Source organism: Hemiscyllium ocellatum, chromosome 6 (assembly GCF_020745735.1).
Source record: "Hemiscyllium ocellatum isolate sHemOce1 chromosome 6, sHemOce1.pat.X.cur, whole genome shotgun sequence".
NCBI lineage: Eukaryota > Metazoa > Chordata > Chondrichthyes > Orectolobiformes > Hemiscylliidae > Hemiscyllium > Hemiscyllium ocellatum.
The window spans coordinates 27,089,289-27,110,200 of NC_083406.1; the positions used below are offsets into that span (position 1 = coordinate 27,089,289).

The 20,912-nt window shown below is 42.9% G+C and overlaps 1 protein-coding gene across 6 annotated transcripts in view; it reads right to left on the reverse strand.

Moving 5' to 3' along the window:
* The window catches only part of LOC132816389 (dachshund homolog 1-like), a 592,865-nt gene that overhangs the window by 366,129 nt on the left and 205,824 nt on the right, over positions 1-20,912 (reverse strand). For all 6 annotated transcript variants that reach the window (XM_060825885.1, XM_060825881.1, XM_060825884.1 and 3 more), the window contains one exon: positions 19,604-19,719. In XM_060825885.1, the coding sequence (XP_060681868.1) occupies positions 19,604-19,719 (116 nt within the window). The remainder of the gene's footprint in view (positions 1-19,603; positions 19,720-20,912) is intronic.

Here is a 20,912-nt window from a genome sequence, read left to right on the forward strand (position 1 = left end):
CTATGAAGCATTGAAATCAGTAAAATACTCTACAGCTGGTCGTACCAAATTTGCAGAAGAAAAATCAAAGACAGAGTTTTAAAATTCAAATTTATAACAACCAAGGAAGTGTAAAGAAAAAAATGTGTCATCCTCCAATTTCCAACAGCATGATGAACCTATTTTAATCCTGATCTAATATAATAAAGGAGTTCACACACAGGTGAAATAAAGGTCCTGGTGTTTTTACAGGGTGAGAATGAGAGTGGATGACATTTGGGGTGGACAGGCTTTGAAGCTGGTAGGAAACTTAGTGGCAAGACCCCATCATTTGCCTTTTCTCTTCTCTCTTTGTTTCTCAGTGTCAGTGGCTGGGCACTGAAAACCTGCCACATGGGAAGCACTGTAGCATTCAGCAGCAGCTAAGGAGTGCTATGAAGGATGGAGGGAGCGGTGGACAAGGCTTCAAGGAAACCATAGGCTAATGAGGGGAAGAAATCTGCCTTTAGGAGATCATGGGTGGATGGAGTGGAGGGGAATTAATGTGAGGAGAAGCTGTCCTCTATTTTGGGGGTGGCAAGTTAGCTCAGTGGGTAGCCCTGCTGCCTCACAGTGCCGGGAACCCGGGTTTGATTCCAGCCTCTGGCGACCGTTTGTGTGGAGTTTGCACATTCTCCCCGTGTCTGCGTGTGTTTCCTTCGGGAACTCCAGTTTCCTCTCACAATCCAAAGATGTGCAGGTTAGGTGGATTAGCCATGCTAAGTTGTCCCACAGTGTTCAAGGCTGTGTAGGTTAGGTGCATTCATCAGGGTTAAATGTGAGGGAATGGGTCTGGATGTGTTACTCTTCAGAGAGTAGTTGTGGACTTGGGGGGCCGAAGGGCCAGTTTACACACTGTAGGCATTCTAGGTTTCCTGCTCCACTAGCAGTGCTTGAAAAAACTTTAGTTTCCTAAACAGCTGTACTCACCTTCCATATCTGTTATATCTTCTGAGCCTTCAGAAACAAAGCCAACAGGCATCTACTAAAATGTCAGACAGGATAATTGAAATATTTAAATATGGAGCTTTCTCTGTCCAGCTTATTCCAGTCCAGGTAAAAAGAAGTGAATGGGTTGAGGATGTTTTGTTTTTTTAAATTTAGCCACTGTCCCTTTCACTTACCCTGCCAAACCTGTATGGTTAACCTGAAAACTAAATCTATGATTCTGGCCTCTTTTTTTTTAATCAGTTCTATCAAAGGCAGATTTCTTACAAGAGATGAGGAGACATTTGTTTTACTTAGTAAAATTATGATGATGTGGAATTAATTGACTTCTGAAAGGCTGGTAAAACAGATTCAAATAGTAATTTTCAAAAGGGAATTAAGTACATACAATATTGAAAAGGAAAAGCATTGCAAGGCTAAGGGAAAAGAGCAGGGAATTGGGAATAATTTGGATCATTCAATACAAGTACAGTGGGCCAAGTGGTCTCTGTCTGTGTTGTACAATACCATGAAACAGATTTTTCAAATTAATGTTGCTGCTACAGAGCTTCACATGAGACCATAATCGAAAATTGTAGCAGATAGTATTATGCGCCCCATAAGACTCTTCATACTTTCCAATTAATGAAAGACTTGCATGTACATGAAGCAATTTTCTTGAGCACCGTTCATCTCAAAGTATTTTACAACCAATGAAATCCTTTTTGAAGTGGTCACTGTTGTAGTATTGAAAATGTGGCAGTCAATTTGCTCACAGCAAACTCCCAGAAACAGCAATGCAATAATGTTCAGGTGACCTGTTTGTTGTAATGTCGGTAGGTAAAAACAATGACTGCAGACGCTGGAAATCAGATTTTGGATTAAAATGGTGCTGGAAAAGCACAGCAGTTCAGGCAGCATCCACTTTGGGACTAACATCATAGGCAAAGCTAGGGTGGAGGACCTGTTTGGAGATAATCAAGCATTAGGATGGAAATTGAAGTACAGGTCCTCAAGGGTCATAATGTCCAGATTACTGCCTGAGCCATGTGCCAATTAGCATAGTGATAAGAAAATTAGGGAAGTAAACACATGGCTGAGGGATTGGTGTGGGAAAGAGGGATTCCACTTCATGGGGCATTGGAATCAGTTTTGGAACCGGGGGGATCTGTACCATTGGGATGCTCTCCACCTGAACCGATCAGGTACCAATGTTCTAGCGAAGAGGATGAATAGTGTGGTCAGTAGGACTTTAAACTCCTGAGTTGGGGGGAAGGGAAAGTGAAAACGACAGGGAGTATGGCATTAAATGGAAAGGTAAGCAGCAGGATAGCATGTGTGCAGGCGGATTTAAACTTGAGGCAGACTGGGAATGCAGCAAAAAGAAAGGATATCTTATGACTTCCAATGTCTCTAATGATAAGAAAGTTAGCATTAAGGCACTTTACCTGAATGCTCATAGCATTCTCAACAAAGCAGATGAACTAATGGCACAGATCATCGTGAATGATTATGATGTGGCAGGCATCACAGAGACGTGGTTACAGGGGGCCAGGACTGGCAGTTAAACATCCAAGGATTTTCAACTTATCGAAAAGACGGGGAGGCTGGCGGTGGGGGGTGGGGTTGCCTTGTTAGTTAAGAACAAAATTAAATCTATGGCACTGAATGACACAGCGTCGGATGATGTGGAGTCTGTGTGGGTGGAATTGAGGAACCACAAAGGCAAAAGAACCAGAATGGGAGTTATGTCCAGACCTCCTAACAGTGGTCAGGACCAGGGGCGCAACATGTACCGGGAAATAGAGAAGGCATGTCAGAAAGGCAAAGTCACATTGATCATGGGAGACTTCAATATGCAGGTGGACTGGGTAAATAATGTTGCCAGTGGATCCAAAGAAAGGGAATTCATGGAATGCTTACAGGATGACTTTTTGGAACAGCTTGTCATGGAGCCCACAAGGGAGCAGGCTGTTCTGGACCTCGTGCTATGTAATGAACCAGACTTTATAAAAAAATCTTAAAGTAAGGGAACACAAAGGAAGCAGCGATCATAATATGGTAGAGTTCAGTCTGCAGTTTGAAAGAGGGAAGGCAAAATCTGATGTAATGGTGTTACAGTTAAATAAAGGTAATTATGAGGGCATGAGAGAGAAACTGACGAAAATAGACCGGAAGCAGAGCCTAGCGGGGAAGACAGTAGAGCAAAAATGGCAGGAGTTTGTGCATATAATTGAGGACACTGCACAGAGGTTCATCCCCAAGAAAAGAAAGATTATCCGGGGAGGGATTGGACAGCCATGGCTGACAAAGGAAGTCAGGAAATGTATTAACGAAAAAGAGAGATCCTATAAAGTGGCCAAGAGCACTGGGAAATCAGAAGATTGGGAAGACTACAAAAACAAACAGAGGATAACAAAGAGAGAAATAAGGAAGGAGAGGATCAAATATGAAGGTAGGCTAGCCAGTAATATTAGAAATGATAGTAAAAGTTTCTTTCAATACATAAGAAACAAATGACAGGCAAAAGTAGACATTGGGCCACTTCAAACTGATGCTAGAAGCCTAGTGATGGGAGATAAGGAAATAGCTGGAGAATTTAATAAGTACTTTGCGTCAGTCTTCACAGTGGAAGACATGAGTAATATCCCAACAATTAAAGGGAGTCAGGGGGCTGAGTTGAGGTTGGTTGCCATTACAAAAGAGAAAGTGTTAGAAAAGCTAAAAGGTCTTAAAATTGATAAATCTCCTGGCCCCAATGGGCTACATCCTAGAGTCCTGAGGGAGGTGGCTGAGGAAATAGCGGATGCATTGCTTGAGATCTTTCAAAGTCACTGGAGTCAGGGAAAGTCCCGGATGATTGGAAGATCGCTGTTGTAGCCCCCTTGTTCAAGAAAGGATCAAGACAAAAGATGGAAAATTATATAGGCCAATTAGCCTAACCTCGGTTGTTGGTAAAATTCTAGAATCCATCATTCAGGATAAGGTTTCTAAATTCTTGGAAGAGCAGGGTCGCATTTGAACAAGTCAACATGGATTTAGTAAAGGGAGGTCATGCCTGACAAATCTGATGGAATTCTTTGAAGAGGTGACAAGTAGGTGAGACTAGGGAAACCCAGTGGATGTGGTCTATCTAGACTTCCAAAATGCCTTTGATAAGGTGCCACACGGGATGCTGCTGAGCAAGGTGAGGGCCTATGGTGTTCGAGGTGAGCTACTGGTATGGATTGAGGATTGGCTGTCTGACAGAAGGCAGAGAGTTGGTATAAAAGGTTCTTTTTTGGAATGACATCCAGTGACAAGTGGTGTCCCGCAGGGTTCAGTGTTGGGGCCGCAGCTGTTCACGTTATATATTAATGATCCTGATGAAGGGATTGGGGGCATTCTAGCGAAGTTTGCCAATGATATGAAGTTAGGTGGACAGGCAGGTAGTACTGAGGAAGTGGGGAGGCTGCAGAAGGATCTAGACAGTTTGGGAGAGTGGTCCAGGAAATGGCTGATGGAATTCAATATGAGCAAATGCGAGGTCTTTCACTTTGGAAAAAAGAATACAAGCATAATCTACCTTCTAAACGGTGAGATAATTCATAAAGCCAAAGTACAAAGGGATCTGGGAGTGCTAGTCGAGGATTCTCTAGAGGTAAACATGCAGGTTGAGTCCGTGATTAAGAAAGCGAATGCAATGTTGTCATTTATCTCAAGAGGCTTGGAATATAAAAGCACTGTTGTGCTACTGAGACTTTATAAAGCTCTGGTTAGGCCCCATTTTGAGTACTGTGTCCAGTTTTGGTCCCCACACCTCAGGAAGGACATACTGGCATTGGGGCGTTTCCAGTGAAGATTCACACGGATGATCCCTGGAATGGTAGGTCTAACATACGAGGAACGGCTGAGGATCCTGGGATTGTATTCATTGGAATTTAGAAGATTAAGGGGAGATCTAATAGAAACTTACAAGATAATACATGGCTTGGAAAGAGTGGATGCTAGGAAATTGTTTCCGTTAGGCGAGGAGACTAGGACCCGTGGACACAGCCTTAGAATTAGAGGGGGTAAATTCAGAACAGAAATGCGGAGACATTTCTTCAGCCAGAGAGTGGTGAGCCTGTGGAATTCATTGCCGCAGAGTGCAGTGGAGGCCAGGACGCTAAATGTCTTCAAGGCAGAGATTGATAAATTCTTGATGTCACAAGGAATTAAGGGCTACAGGGAGAATGCGGGTAAGAGGAGTTGAAATGCCCATCAGCCATGATTGAATGGCAGAGTGGACTCGACGGGTCAAATGGCCTTACTTCCACTCCTATGTCTTATGGTCTTATCCGAGGAGCAGGGAAATCGACGTTTCAGACAAAAGCCCTTCATCAGGAATACAGGGAATTGGGAATAATTTGGATTGCTCAATACAAGTATAGTGGGCCAAGTGGTCTCTGTCTGTGTTGTTCGAAAACAGATTTTTCAAATTAATGTTGCTGTGTTGTAATGTCGGTTGAGGGACAGAACACCAGGGAAAATTTAAGCAAAAGCAGAAACTGCTGAAAAATCTCAGCACATCTGGCAGCATCTATTGAGAGAAATCAGAGTTAATGTTTCAGGTCCAGTGATCCTTCTTCAGACCCTTAACATCTACTCTGATTTCTCTCCACAGATACTACTGCTGAGAATTTCCAGCATTTATTTTGCTGCAGATTTCTAGCATTCACAGTTCTTTCAGTTTTTTTGTTGACCAGGGAAAACTTTCCTGATCTTAAACATTGGTAAAAGGAGACGAGAATTTGAAGCTTTTGGTCTTGCAATCATCAAAACCAGGACCCAAGAAACAGACTTGAAAAAAGAGTCATCATTTTGTACAGGAACAAAAGGTTGGACCATATTGACATGGAGATTTAACAAGGACAGCGAACTGACAATCTTCACTCTCTGACCAAGCAGGTCGATTTTGAATGGTCATGGCATTGTCATGGGGATGCAGCAAATTTTTTTAAAATTTGATTAGATTACTTACAGTGTGGGAACAGGCCCTTCAGCCCAACAAGTCCACACCGACCCATCGAAGCGCAATCCACCCAGACCCATTCCCCTACACCTAACGCTATGGGCAATTTAGCATGGTCAATTCACCTAACCTGCACATTGTTGGACTGTGGGAGGAAACCAGAGCACCCGGAGGAAACCTACACAGACACGGGGAGAATATGCAAACTCCACACAGTCAGTCGCCTGAGGCGGGAATTGAACCCAGGACTCTGCCGCTGTGAGGCAGCAGTGCTAACTACTGTGTCACGACCCCATATTTTGGAATACAGTCAGTTCTGCTGTAATGTGGTAGTTCCATTCTCGTGCAATAAAAAATAACCCCATTTAAACTAATGGGGCCAGAATTGCTTTATAACCAATGCACATTTTAAAAGTTCACATTTCAGAATTTTAAATTTAGAATCCTTACAGTATGGAAACAGGCTATTTGGCCCAACAAGTCCACACCGACCCTCTGAAGCGTATTCTACCCAGCCCCATACACCTATTACTGTACATTTCCCCTCACTAATGCACCTAGCCTACACATCCCTGAATACTATGGGTGATTTAGCATGGCCAATTCACCTAATTTGCACATCTTTGGCCTGTGGGTGGAAACCTGAGCACCCAGAGGAAACCCACGCAGTCATGGAGTGAATATGCAAACTCCACACAGAAAGTTGCCCGAAGTTGGAATCGAAGCCAGGTCCCTGTCACTGTGAGGTACCAGTGATAACCACTTAGCCACCGTGCTGCCTTTGGAAACAGTGTCCCCAATTCTTCAATCATATTATAGCGAATTTGCATTAACAAAACGTGTGTTATAGCAGAATGACCTGTCGTGCAAATTCTTTTTGTTTGCATAAAACAGTGTCCTGAGTATTTATGGTTCTAACTTTTAGTATGCGCAAGGCATCATACCGCAGGTCTGATTAATGATTTTAAATTTGTCTCTGGTGTAAGCATCTAGATTATTTAAGAAATGACATGCAATAGCAGAATCACATCTAATTGTGGATATACTTTTTCCAGAGTTACAAGCACAGGCTGGTTGTGTCCACATGTCATACTGCCAGCTGTGAAGGGTCACTGGGACATGTTATTTGATACAGACCGCTAGTCATTGCAAGATATATATATGGCATCATACTGGCAATGAAGCATATTATTTTTATTTCACGACTGGGACATGGGCACAGTTGTTTGGGCCATCATTTATTGCCTGCCCTTGTTGTTCTTGAGTAGGAGATTGTAAGCAGCCTTCTTCAACCACTGCAATCCATTTACTATAGACCCACAATACCATGAGGGAGGAATTCCAGGATTTTGACCGAGTGACAGTGAAGGCATAGCTGTATATTTCCAAGTCAGGATGGTTAATAGATAGATTGTTAATAGAAAAGTACAGCACAGAACAGGCCCTTTGGCCCACAATGTTGTGCCAAAACTTAATCCTAATGTAAAATATAGTAACTTAACCTCCGCACCCCTCAACTCACTGCTATCCAAGTACATGTCGCAGCAGTTGCTTAAATGTCCCCAATGACTTCGCTTCCACCACCACAGCTGGCAACACATTCCATGCATTCACAACTCTCTGCATAAAGAACCTACCTCTGATGTCTCCTTTATATCTTCCTCCTAATATCTTCAAACTATGACTTCTTGTACGAGTCAATCCTGCCCTGGGGAAAAGTCTCTGGTTATTGACTCTCTCTATTCCTCTCATTATTTTGTACACCTCGATCAGGTCTCCTCTCTTCCTCCTTTTCTCCAAAGAGAAAAGTCCGAGCTTATTCAACCTTTCTTCATAAAACAAGCCCTCCAGTCTAGGCAGCATCCTGGTAAATCTTCTTTACACCCTCTCCAAAGCCTCTGTATCTTTCCTATAGTAGGGCGACCAGAACTGGACACAATATTCCAAGAGTAGTCTCACCAGGGACTTTTTTTTTAGATTAGATTATTTACAGTGTGGAAACAGGCCCTTCGGCCCAATAAGTCCACACCGACCCGTCGAAGCTTATACCACCCAGACCCATACTCCTACATTTACCCCTTACTTAACACTACGGGCAATTTATCATATTTTTCACCTAACCTGCACATTTTTGGACTGTGGGAGGAAACCAGAGCAGACACGGGGAGAATGTGCAAACTCCACACAGAGAGTCGCCTGAGGCGGGAACTGAAGCCGGGTCTCTGCCACTGTGCCACCGTGCCGCCCACTTGTCGAACTGCAGCAAAATCTTGCAGCTCTTAAACTTGATCCCCCTGTTAGTGAAAGCCAAAACCCCATATGCTTTCTTAACAACCCTATCCACAGGATAGGGCGGTTACTTTGAGGGATTTATGTAGTTGCACACCCAGATCCCTCTGTTCCTCCACTCTGCCAAGAATCCTGTCTTTAATCCTATATTCAGCATTCGAGGTCGACCTTCCAAAATGCATCACTTCGCATTTATCTCGGTTGAACTCCATCTGCCATTTCTCAGCCCAGCTCTACATTCTGTCTATGTCACGCTGCAGCTTGCAGTTACCCTCTATACTATCGATGAAACCTCCAACCTTTGTGTCATCTGCCAATTTACTAACCCACCCTTAACCTCCGCATCCAAGTCATTTATAAAAACTACAAAGAGCAGAGGCCCAAGAACAGAGCCCTGCGGGACCCCACTCAACATTGTCCTCCAGGCAGAATACTTTCCATCTACAACCACTCTCTGCTTTCTGTCAGCCAGCCAATTCTGAATCCAGATAGCCAAATCTCCATGTATCCCATACTTCCTGACTTTATGAATGAGCCCACCATGGGGAACCCTATCAAATGCCTTGCTGAAATCCATATACACTACATCCACTGCTCTACTGTTGTCAAGCTGTCTAGACACCTCCTCAAAGAACTCAATAAGATTTGTGAAGCATGACATACCCCTCACAAAACCATGCTGACTGCCTTTAATCACACTATGCTTTGCCAAATAGTCATAAATCCCATCCCTCAGAATTCTTTCCACAACTTTGCTGACCATAGGCATAAGACTGACTGGTCTGTAATTGCCAGGGATTTCCCTATTACCCTTCTTGAAAAGAGAAACAACATTCATCTCCTTCCAATCCTCCTGTACGACTCCTGTGGAGAGTGAGGAGGCAAATATCCTCACCAGCGGCTTAGCAACCTCCTTTCTCATTTCCCGGAGCAGCCTAGGATAAATCTGGTCTGGCCCTGGGGACTTATCAATCTTAATGTTTTCCAAAATTTCTAGCACATCAACTTCATCAATCTTGATCTGGTTAAGATTGTATCCCAGCTCCTCTAAGTTTTCATTTACAACAAGTTCCCTTTCCTTGGTGAAAACCGAAGCAAAAAACTCATTTAGGACTTCCCCTAGCTGACTCCACACAGACTCCACGCACAATTTCTCTATGCTATCCCTGATCAGCCCTACCTTCTCCCTGAGCATTCTCTTATTCTTCACGTATGAGTAAAAAGTCTTTGCGTTCTCCCTAATACGTCTTGCCAAGACTTTCTCGTACCACCTCCTGGCTCTCTTCAGTCCATTTCTGAGCTCCGTTCTAGCAGGCCTGTAATCCTCTAAAGCTGTGCTCGATCCTTGCTTCTTCCACCTTACGTAAGCTGCCTTCTTCCTTTTGCTGGGAAGTTCCTCTGTTCTCGTCATCCAAGGTTCCTTAATCTTACCCCTTCTTACCTGTCTCAGAGGAACAAATTTGTGCATCACTTACAACTGCTCCTTAAATAGTCTCCACATGTCTGCTGTGCCCTTTCTGTGGAACAATTGCTCCCAGTCTGTACTTCCCAACTCCTGTCTGATTGTGTCATAATTTCCTTTTCCCCAATTAAATATCTTCCCTCGGTAACTGCTCCTTTCACTCTCCAAGGCTATGCTAAATGTGAGGCAGTTGTGATCACTTTCACCAAAGTCCTCTTCCACCACGCGATCTGGCACCTGTCCTGACTCGCTGCCAAGCACCAAATCCAAAATGGCCTCTCCCCTCGTCGGTCTGTCTACATACTAAGGAAGGAGACCTTCCTGAACACACCTGACAAAAACGGCTCCATCCAAACCATCTGCACTGAGGAGGTTCCAGTCGATATTGGGAAAGTTGAAATCACCCATAACAACAACCATGCTACTTTTGCATTTTTCCAGAATCTGCCTGCCTATGAGATCTTCAATCTCTCTACTGCTATTAGGTGGTCTGTAGAAAACCCTCAATGTGATGGCTGTTCCCTTGCTATTCCTAACTTCCACCCATACTGACTCAGTAGACAAACCTTCCTCAACAACTTTCATTTCTGTAGCTGTGATGAACTCTCTGATTAGCAATGCTACACCCCCTCCTCTTTTTCCACCTTCCCTGTTCTTTTCAAATGTTCTAAACCCTGGAACATCAAGCAACCATTCCTGCCTCTGTGAAACCCACGTCTCCATTATGGCCATAACATCATAGCCCCAAGTACTGATCCATGCTGGTGAGTGACTTGATGGGAACTTACAAAAGGTAGTGTTGTCATGGATCTGCTAGCCCTGAACTTTTAGTGGCAAGTGGTCGTGAGTATAGAAGATGCTGTCTCAGATCCTTTGGTGAATTTCTGCAATACAACCTGCCAATAGTACACACTGCTGCTACTGATCTTCAGTGGTGGAGTGATATCACATTACTCGTGAATTGAGGACAAGCATCTTTTTGGCTTTATAGACTGACCTCCACTCAGGACCAAAAGTGGTGGACGTAGAACATTTTGTGAGTTTTTGTAACAGACAACGAGTGGTGATTTGATCAGCAGATTGCTTACTCTTCTTCAAAATTATGCCTTGGGAGTTTTGTATGAGCTGAGTAGGCTGCTAGGTTGTCATCCAAAAGACACTGACCTCTGAAAGTGCACATTTAAAGTACGAGCTTTGACCATTTTTGAATTCCAATTCTGCTGTGTGATTCAATTCTATGATCTTGTGATCCAAAAAATGATGCCTGTTGACATATGTTTGCTGCATGTAACTGTTGTGGTTAAATCTGTGGTCAAGATGCTCGTTGGTAAGTTTGATCCCATAATTTTAAGCTTTCTGTTGGTGTTACACCCAAAATATTAGTCACCATTCCCTTTCGGTTGCTGACTAGATTTGAAAACACTCCCAGTACGTCTATATTTATTTCATGTGAACGTAAATATTATGATTCCTTTTAAAACCTCAATAACTGCACTTAACCTAACCGTGGTGTAACAATGACCAAAATGCATAACAACCACAATAGCAAACAAATGGTTCTTCTATTTTCTTTCATGTCTTCAATGTCAACTGCTATAGTACAGTAGAGACCTTGAGATCATGTGCAATTTTCCCATTGTATACAAAAGCAAATACTCGCTCCATGGCTACTGTTTGTTCATTGTTCATCACCAGGCCCAGGCAGTTCTAGAGGGAAGTGTTTGTGAAAGGTGCGATTGAATGCAATTTTTAAAAAAAAATTTTTTTTGAGTGGGAGCAGCAGCTGAGTAAAAGTGAACCCGGGAGACTACAGCTAAGGTAAGACAGTTTGTTTTAAAATTACTTACCTGTAGCGGGCAGCGGTGTTTTTTTTTCTCTCTCTCTTCACAGAAAAAGTGGGAGCAGCAGAGGAAGTGACGGCGAGCAGAGGGGCAGCCGGGAAGGAAAACAGTGAGTATACAACTCAGGAAGGCGGCTAGTTAAAAATTTACTTCGTTTTAGTTTTGTGTGTATATATATTATTCCTTTGTTAGGGAAAAACTATAGCAGAGAGGTATCAGAAGTATTCTAACTCAAACTTGTACAAAGTAACTAAGTAATTAACTAAATGAGCAGAGATGGCTGGGCAGGTGATGTGCTGTAGCTGTATGATGTGGGAGCTGGCTGATCCCATTGTGAACGGCAGTGACCACATCTGCAGCAAGTGTTGGTTGCTGGAAGAACTCCGGATCAGAGTTGATGATCTGGAATCTGAGCTTCAAACACTGCGGCACATCCGGGAGGGGGAGAGTTACCTGAACGCTTTGTTTCAGGAGGCAGTCACAACTGGGAGATTAAGTAATTCACATTCAGCTAGTGATCAGGCACAACAGAGTGTGACTGTAAGTGAGGCAGGTAGGGGGAACCTGAGTTCAGGAGTGGAGGAGCCTCAGCCCTTGACCTTGTCCAACAGGTATGAGATTCTTGCTCCCTGTTTGGATGAGGAAAAGGGCTCTGGACAGGATGCGCCAACTGACCAAGGCACCATGGTGCAGAAGGCCATTCAAGAATGGGGAGCTAATAGACAAGTAGTGGTTATAGGGGATTCTATAATTAGGGGGACAGATAGTATCCTTTGCAAGCCGGATCGGGAGTCTCGCATGGTGTGTTGCCTGCCCGGTGCCAGGGTGCGGGACATCTCCGACCGGCTTGAAAGGATATTGGAGCGGGAGGGGGAGGATCCAGTTGTTGTGGTCCACGTTGGTACTAACAACATAGGCAAGACTAGGGTGGAGGACCTGTTTGGGGATTACAAAGCACTAGGCAGGAAATTGAAGCACAGGTCCTCAAGGGTCATAATCTCCGGATTACTGCCCGAGCCACGTGCCAATTGGCATAGGGACAAGAAAAGTAGGCAAGTAAACACATGGCTAAGGGATTGGTGTGGGAAAGAGGGATTCCACTTCATGGGGCATTGGCATCAGTTTTGGAACAGGGGGGATCTGTACCGTTGGGACGGTCTCTACCTGAACCGATCAGGCACCAATGTTCTAGCGAAGAAGATAAATAGGGTGGTCAGTAGGACTTTAAACTTCTGAGTTGGGGGGAAGGGAAAGTGAAAGCGACAGGGAGTATGGCGTTAAATGGAAAGATAAGCAGCAGGATAGCATGTGTCCAGGTGGATTTAAAATTGAGGCAGACTGAGAATACAGATAAAAGCAAGGATAACTTAGGACATCATATGACTTCCAACATCTCTAATGATAAGGAAGTTAGCATTAAGGCACTTTACCTGAATGCTCGTAGCATTCATAACAAAGCCGATGAATTAATGGCACGGATAATAGTGAATGATTATGATGTGGTAGGCATCACAGAGACTTGGTTACAGGGGGGTCAGGACTGACAGTTAAACCTCCATGGTTTTTCAACTTATCGAAAAGACAGAGAGGTTGGCAGAGGGAGTGGGGTTCCCTTTTTAGTTAAGAACAAAATTAAATCAATGGTATTGAATGACATAGCGTCAGATGATGTGGAGTCTGTGTGGGTGGAATTGAGGAACCACAAGGGCAAAAAAACCATAATTGGAGTTGTGTATGGACCTCCTAATAGTAGTCAGGACCAGGGACGCAACATGTACCGGGAAATAGAGAAGGCATGTCAGAAAGGCAAAGTCACATTGATCATGGGAGACTTCAATATGCAGGTGGACTCGGTAAATAATGTTGCCAGTGGATCCAAAGAAAGGGAATTCATGGAATGCTTACAGGATGGCTTTTTGGAACAGCTTGTCATGGAGCCCACAAGGGAGCAGGCTATTCTGGACCTAGTGCTTTGCAATGAACCAGACTCTATAAAAGATCTTAAAGTAAGGGAACCCTTAGGAAGTAGCGATCATAATAAGGTAGAGTTCAGTCTGGAGTTTGAAAGAGAGAAGGCAAAATCGGATGTAATGGTGTTACAGTTAAATACAGGTAATTATGAGGGCATGAGAGAGGAACTGACAAAAATAGACTGGAAGCAGAGGCTAACCGGGAAGACAGTAGAGCAAAAATGGCAGGAGTTTGTTGGTATAATTGAGGACACTGTACAGAGGTTCATCCCCAAGAAAAGAAAGATTATCCGGGGAGGGATTAGACAACCATGGCTGACAAAGGAAATCAGGAAATGTATTAAAGAAAAAGAGAGATCCTATAAAGTGGCCAAGAACAGTGGGAAATCAGAAGATTGGAAAGGATACATAAACAAACAGAGGATAACAAAGAGTGTAATAAGAAATGAGAAGATCAAATATGAAGGTAGGCTAGCCAGTAATATTAGAAATGATAGTAAAAGTTTCTTTCAGTACATAAGAAACAAACAACAGGCAAAAGTAGACATTGGGCCACTTCAAACTGATGCAGGAAACCTAGTGATGGGAGATAAGGAAATAGCAGGAGAACTTAACAAGTACTTTGCGTCAGTTTTCACAGTGGAAGACATGAGTAATATCCCAAAAATTAAAGGGAGTCACGGGGCTGAGTTGAGTATGGTTGCCGTTACGAAAGTGATAGTGCTAGAAAAGTTAAAAAGTCTTAAAATTAATAAATCTCCTGGCCCCGATGGGATACACCCTAGAGTTCTGAGAGAGGTGGCTGAGGAAATAGCAGAGGCATTGGTTGAGATCTTTCAAGAGTCACTGGAGTCAGGAAAAGTCCCGGATGATTGTAAGATGGCTGTTGTAACCCCCTTGTTCAAGAAAGGATCAAGACAAAAGATGGAAAATTATAGGCCAATCAGCTTAACCTCGATTGTTGGTAAAATTCTAGAATCCATCATTAAGGATGAGGTTTCTAAATTCTTGGAAGAGCAGAATCTGATTAGAACAAGTCAACATGGTTTTAGTAAGGGGAGGTCATGCCTGACAAACCTGTTGGAATTTTTTGAAGAGGTAACAAGTAGGTTAGACCAGGAAAACCCAGTGGATGTGGTCTATCTAGACTTTCAAAAGGCCTTTGATAAGGTGCCACACGGGAGGCTGCTGAGCAAGGTGAGGGCCCATGGTGTTTGAGGTGAGCTGCTGGGATGGATTGAGGATTGGCTGTTTAACAGAAGGCAGAGAGTTGGGATAAAAGGCTCTTTTTCAGAATGGCAGCCGGTGACGAGCGGTGTCCCGCAGGGTTCAGTGTTGGGGCCACAGCTATTCGCATTATATATTAATGATTTGGATGAGGGGACTGGGGGCATTCTAGCGAAGTTTGCTGATGATACGAAGTTAGGTGGACAGGCAGGTAGTACTGAGGAAGTGGGGAGGCTACAGAAGGATCTAGACAGGTTGGGAGAGTGGTCCAGGAAATGGCTGATGGAATTTAACATGAGCAAGTGCGAGGTCTTGCACTTTGGCAAAAAGAATAAAAGCATAGACTACTTTCTAAATGGTGAGAAAATTAGTAAAGCAAAAGTACAAAGGGATCTGGGAGTGTTAGTCAAGGATTCTCTAAAGGTAAACATGCAGGTTGAGTCCGTGATTAAGAAAGCGAATGCAATGTTGTCTCTTATCTCAAGAGGGTTGGAATATAAAAACAGAGATGTGCTATTGAGACTTTATAAAGCTCTGGTTAGGCCCCATTTGGAGTACTGTGTCCAGTTTTGGTCCCCACACCTCAGGAAGGACATACTGGCACTGGAACATGTCCAGCGGAGATTCACACGGATGATCCCTGGAATGGCAGGTCTAACATATGAGGAACGGCTGAGGATCCTGGGATTGTATTCGTTGGAAGATTGAGGGGAGACTTAATAGAGATGTACAAGATAATACATGGCTTGGAAAGGGTGGACGCTAGGAAATTGTTTCCATTAGGTGAGGAGACTAGGGCCCGTGGACACAGCCTTAGAATTAGAGGGGGTCAATTCAGAACAGAAATGCGGAGACATTTCTTCAGCCAGAGAGTGGTGGGCCTGTGGAATTCATTGCCACAGAGTGCAGTGGAGGCCGGGACACTAAATGTCTTCAAGGCCGAGATTGATAGATTCTTGTTGTCTTGAGGAATTAAGGGCTATGGGGAGAACGCTGGTAAGTGGAATTCAAATGCCCATCAGCCATGATTGAGTGGCGGAGTGGACTCGATGGGCCGAATGGCCTTACTTCCACTCCTATGTCTTATGGTCTTATGGTCTAATATATAAAAATGTTCCAGCAACATTTCTCATGCTATTTCTCATCGAGGCTTCAAATCAAAGCTACTCAGGGGAGAGGAATTAATGACTTTCTGGAATCAAGTGCATGATTTTTGTGTGTGCTACAATGGGTTGCAATAACTCAATGAATTTACTTCCATGGTATACTGGGGTTTTTAACAAGGGCATATGGTTTAGCACATAGAGTTCAAACTTTTACTCCCTTCACCTTTTCTACTTGCAGAAAGCACAGCACTTAAAGAGACCTGTCTGAGTATTCCTTTTCAAACCTTTGTCATCATCTGCTTAAGACATGTGGGAAGAAATGCATAATAATTCCCCCAAAACATTTTGTACGAAAATGAGGCATCTCAAAATAATATTCGGCTTGGACATTGACTGACATTTTATTCCCTCAGTTGATAATTTAAAAATTAAGCCAATTATTAAATCTTCCACACACTACCAAACATATTTAGCTGTCAAGATTTGTATCATCTTTTCTTCCCCATGACACTGAAAGTTCTACGTTGAGTAAATTTGCAAGGAAGTATATTAAATTGCAAAAATTATAAATATTTTACAATGTTTAATATGTGTTCATCCTTCTGCCTACAGCCTTATGTCGGGTGGAGGACGTGAAACCTGTAGGAATTCTGGGTGCTGAGTGTGTGCCCAAATTGTGTAATGTTTGTAGATTAGATTACCTACAGTATCAAAACAGGCCCTTCGGCCCAACCAATCCACACCGACCCTCCGAAAAGCAACCCACCCAGACCCATTTTTCCCTCTGACTAATGCACCTAACACTATGGGCAATTTAGCACAGCCAGTTCACCTGACTGCACGTCTTTGGAATTATGGGAGGAAACCGGAGCACCCAGAGGAAACCCATGTAGACACTGGGAGAATGTGCAAACTCCACACAGACAGTCGTCCAAGGCTGGAATCAAACCTGGGACCCTGGTGCTGTGAGGTAGCAGTGCAAAACCACTGAGCCACCATGCTGCCCCATCATCAGATGCAAATAGCCAAATTGACATGGAAATGATACCGGCACCTAATAAGAGGCACTGAGCACTTCCAAGAGCCAGGCGCTGCCTGCCTGGCATCAGCTGTAATGGCAGGTTGCTGTCATTTCAGGTATTGTCCTCAAATAAGTCTTCCACTATTGTCAAGTGTCCTTTTGCTCCTGGTACTTACACAGCACTTGGTCTTCTACATTATATTTCAACCACCTTTGCAGCCAAAGTTGTTCCTCACTTGTTTCTCAGTACTGAAGAAGGGCTGTATGTCACTTACACACTTCAGTGGTTGAAATTCATTGATGGTCAGAGACTCATAGAGAGATACAACATGGAAACAGACCCTTCAGTCCAATTCGTTCATGCCAACCAGATATACTAAATTAATCTCGTCCCATTTGTAAGCATTTGACCCATATCCCTCTAAACTCTTCCCATTCATATACCCATCCAGATGCCTTTTAAATGTTGTCATTGTACTAGCCTCCACCACTTCCTCATTCCATACATGCACTACCCTCTGTGTGAAAAAGTTACCCCTTATGTACCTTTTAAATCTTTTCCCTCTCACCTTAAACCTATGCTCTCAAGTTTTGGACTCCATCACACCAGGGAAAATTACCCTATCCATGACCCTCATGATTTTATAAGCCTCTATAAAGTCACACCTCAGCCTCCAATGCTCCAGGGAAAATAGTTCCAGCCTATTCAGCCACTCCCTACGGTTCAAACGCTCCAATCCTGGCAGCATCCTTGTAAATCTTTTCTGAATGCTTTCAAGTTTCATAAAATCCTTCCTATAGCAGAGAGACCAGAATTACACACAGTATTCCAAAAGTGACCTAGCCAATGTCCAGTGCAGTCACAACATGACCTCCCAACTCCTATACTGGATGCACTGACCAAGTGCTTTTTCCACTATCCTGCCTACTTGCAACTCCACTTTCAAAAGACAATAAAGCTTGTCTTCCTTGGGTCTATCTTGTTCTTGGATTGACTATCCTAGAAAGGTGATTGTCATTCCTGAAAATTGGCATTTCTCATTTAATGTAAGGCCCTTTTGTAATTCCCTGACACTCTGTTCATGTTCCTTCTCTACTTTGTCATGTACCAAGATTTTGCCTCTGTGCCAATGATTCCCAGCTTCCCATCCAGAATTCCGGACGATACTCTATGAAAAGTCTCTGGTACATGGGAAATCCCAAATTGTAGATAGTTGATGTAATGTCCCTGAATGATATAATGAATGTAGTCAGCAATCTGGAATCCTGGTCTAGCAGCCTCTGTCAGAACCCACAGCTTGCCTCCAATTTAGTGAGAAAACCTGCTTCTTGCCAATTTTGATAACTATCTTCAACGGACAAAATAAAATGGATTTCTCTTCGAACTCCTCTGTTTAATTGAGTGAGAGCCACATACAATCTCAGTTTTCTATCAGTCTTTGGAACAGTTACCAAACCTGTGCACCATTGTGTCAGTTCTGTCACTGGGGATTTGACCTTAAATTTGGCCTGAAACTTAACTTTTCCCATCAGTAGATGAGTAATCTTCCTGGAAGTGTTCAAGCATGGGTGCTTAGCATTTTCTTGTAGAGTTATGACAATTCTGTTACAATCTGTCCAAGACTTTGAATACTTGCGGAAAATTCTTGTCAAAACTCTCCCCATTCCCATTCTAGAGTACTGTTTAGATTAGATTCACTCCAGTGTGGAAACAGGCCCTTTGGCTCAACAAGCCCACATTGACCTTTCAAAGAGTAACCCACCAAGACACATTTCCCTCTGATTAATGTACCTAGCACTATGGGCAATTTAACATGGCCAATTCACCTGACCTGCACATCTTTGGACTGTGGGAGGAAACCGTAGCACCCAGAGGAAATCCATGCAGACACGGGGAGAACGTGCAAACTCCACACAGACAGTCACCCGAGGCTGGAATCGAACCCAGGTCCCTGGTGCTGTGAGTCAGCAGTGCTAACCGCTGAACCACTGTGCCGCCTGTATTCATCTGCTTACAGTCTTAGTGCTCTTTACCTTTTACTTTCTTAAGAATTGTCTTCAGGAGCGCAAGACAAAAAGCTTGAATAAAATGTGTCGTTTTTCACCAATACTCAGTCAGATTATACAATTCAAAGGGATTCCACAGCTGAGCATAAGACTATTATCTCAGTTTCTGTCCAGTGGAACAGCAAGCCAGGCAGTTTTTCTCCCTTCTCCCCATGTAGCACAAGAGCGTTGAAGTGAATTATAATGCTAGACTGAGACCATTGATCTCACTATACAGCAAGACCCAGAGCAGTGATTCTCCAGCTCCAATCACCTCAGTTCCACTCTGGTGGAGCATTCACTAACTGAATAATCAGTAAAGTACCCCCACTGGGACATTTTAGCATCTCCTGAAACTTCCTGAAGCAGTGCTTCCTCTCAAATCGGAGGACAGAACGAGAGGAGGGATTTATTTTTAGAAATTGCCTCCCGCATTAGCAAGGAAAGGCTAGGATACAGTGTAAGCAATTAATGAAATTCTATTAATCATTACTGACAGTAAGTATGAAAGGAATCTGCACATTGCAACAAAAGGGGGAAAGGGTTCACTATTTAATTTCATGAGTAAAATCACTATTTCATCACTATTTAATCCTGAGTAAAATACAAAATCTGAAGGGCATGCTTTGGTGTCCGAGTGCTCACTTTAATTCAAGGCAACATGCAAGCAAGGTAAAGATTATTGTCTTGAAAAGCCAGTTACCTGTAGGTGGGATCATTCCTGGGGACATTAGACCAGGGACACTGTGTGGCACAATGTGGGAGTTCTCAGGGGATGTAACACTCTGAGATCGTTTAGGAGGTCTTCCTGGCCTGGAACTGGAAGAAATGAAAAATTCACATTAAAAATAAACACATTTAAATTCGGTGAGCATTCCACATCAGTTAGTAACATTTTTGAAGTTATGGAAAGTGCTGGGAGAGATATTGTAAATAAACTTATTTCAAGGACGATTGCTTTTTTGCTGGATGTAATAGACTGCCTTTACTAATTAGATTACATGCTGAATTCATTTCTTTCATAAAGATCAGCCACTGTTAATGCATTATTCATAGCTGGTATCTCGTTACCTGATTCTTAATATTAATATCTATACATGTTAGAATTGCCTAGTTTGCATATGCTAAAATTCGACATGGAGCTTTCAGCTTGAAAATTATGCTCTAACTTGTAATAATTACTGCAGTTAGCTTGATATTGATTTATGGGACTTTTAAAAGCCAAATATGTGTCGTAGTTTAAATGAATTGAATGTTAGCATTCTGCGGGAAATTAAAAGGCAATGTCAGCTCTAGGAGATTTGTTCCTAGTTCCTGCACTTTTCTCATCTGACAATTAACTAGGAGGCGGAGGAAAATGAATGGGGGAGGGCCCATTGTCCATGCTCAGCTATTTTGCAACAGTTGCCACTGTTTACCAGACAACGCTTTCTTATCTGCAGACCATACAATAATGGACTAATGTGAATGGCCATATTTGTGGTGATGGGGAGGATGATTAAATATATTGTATGTTAGACTCACACTGGTAAACATGAATACTTTGGGGATCATTTTAGTTATTTAAACTTGTAAGAGGTCAGTTTTAAGCTGGGCAAGAAACATTGACTGCACAAAATGAAGAAGAGTATCAAGTGTGAAGGATAACCAGGCAGGTAATTTGCTGTCCGCTACTTACTGCCTGATGGGACCAGGTGAAACTGAACCCTAGTCTAAAGATAAACAGCAAATAACAATAATCAGGTAATAATACCATAAATGCAAACAAGAAGAAAATGTTTCAACTTTGACAGAAAGAATTCACATAGCAATTCTTCACTATGTTGATTTTTTTCTTAAAGTCTCATCTGCTAATTTTCATTATTAGTTCCTCCAAGATGTTTTGTTTTTGATATTCACTTTTATTGCATAACATTTCAACTGTTTATTCATTTTATCTGTTAGTGTCTGAAGATATTCTGCAAGGCTGGCAACTAGGACCTGATCATCTGCAAATCTCTCCATCTTCACCA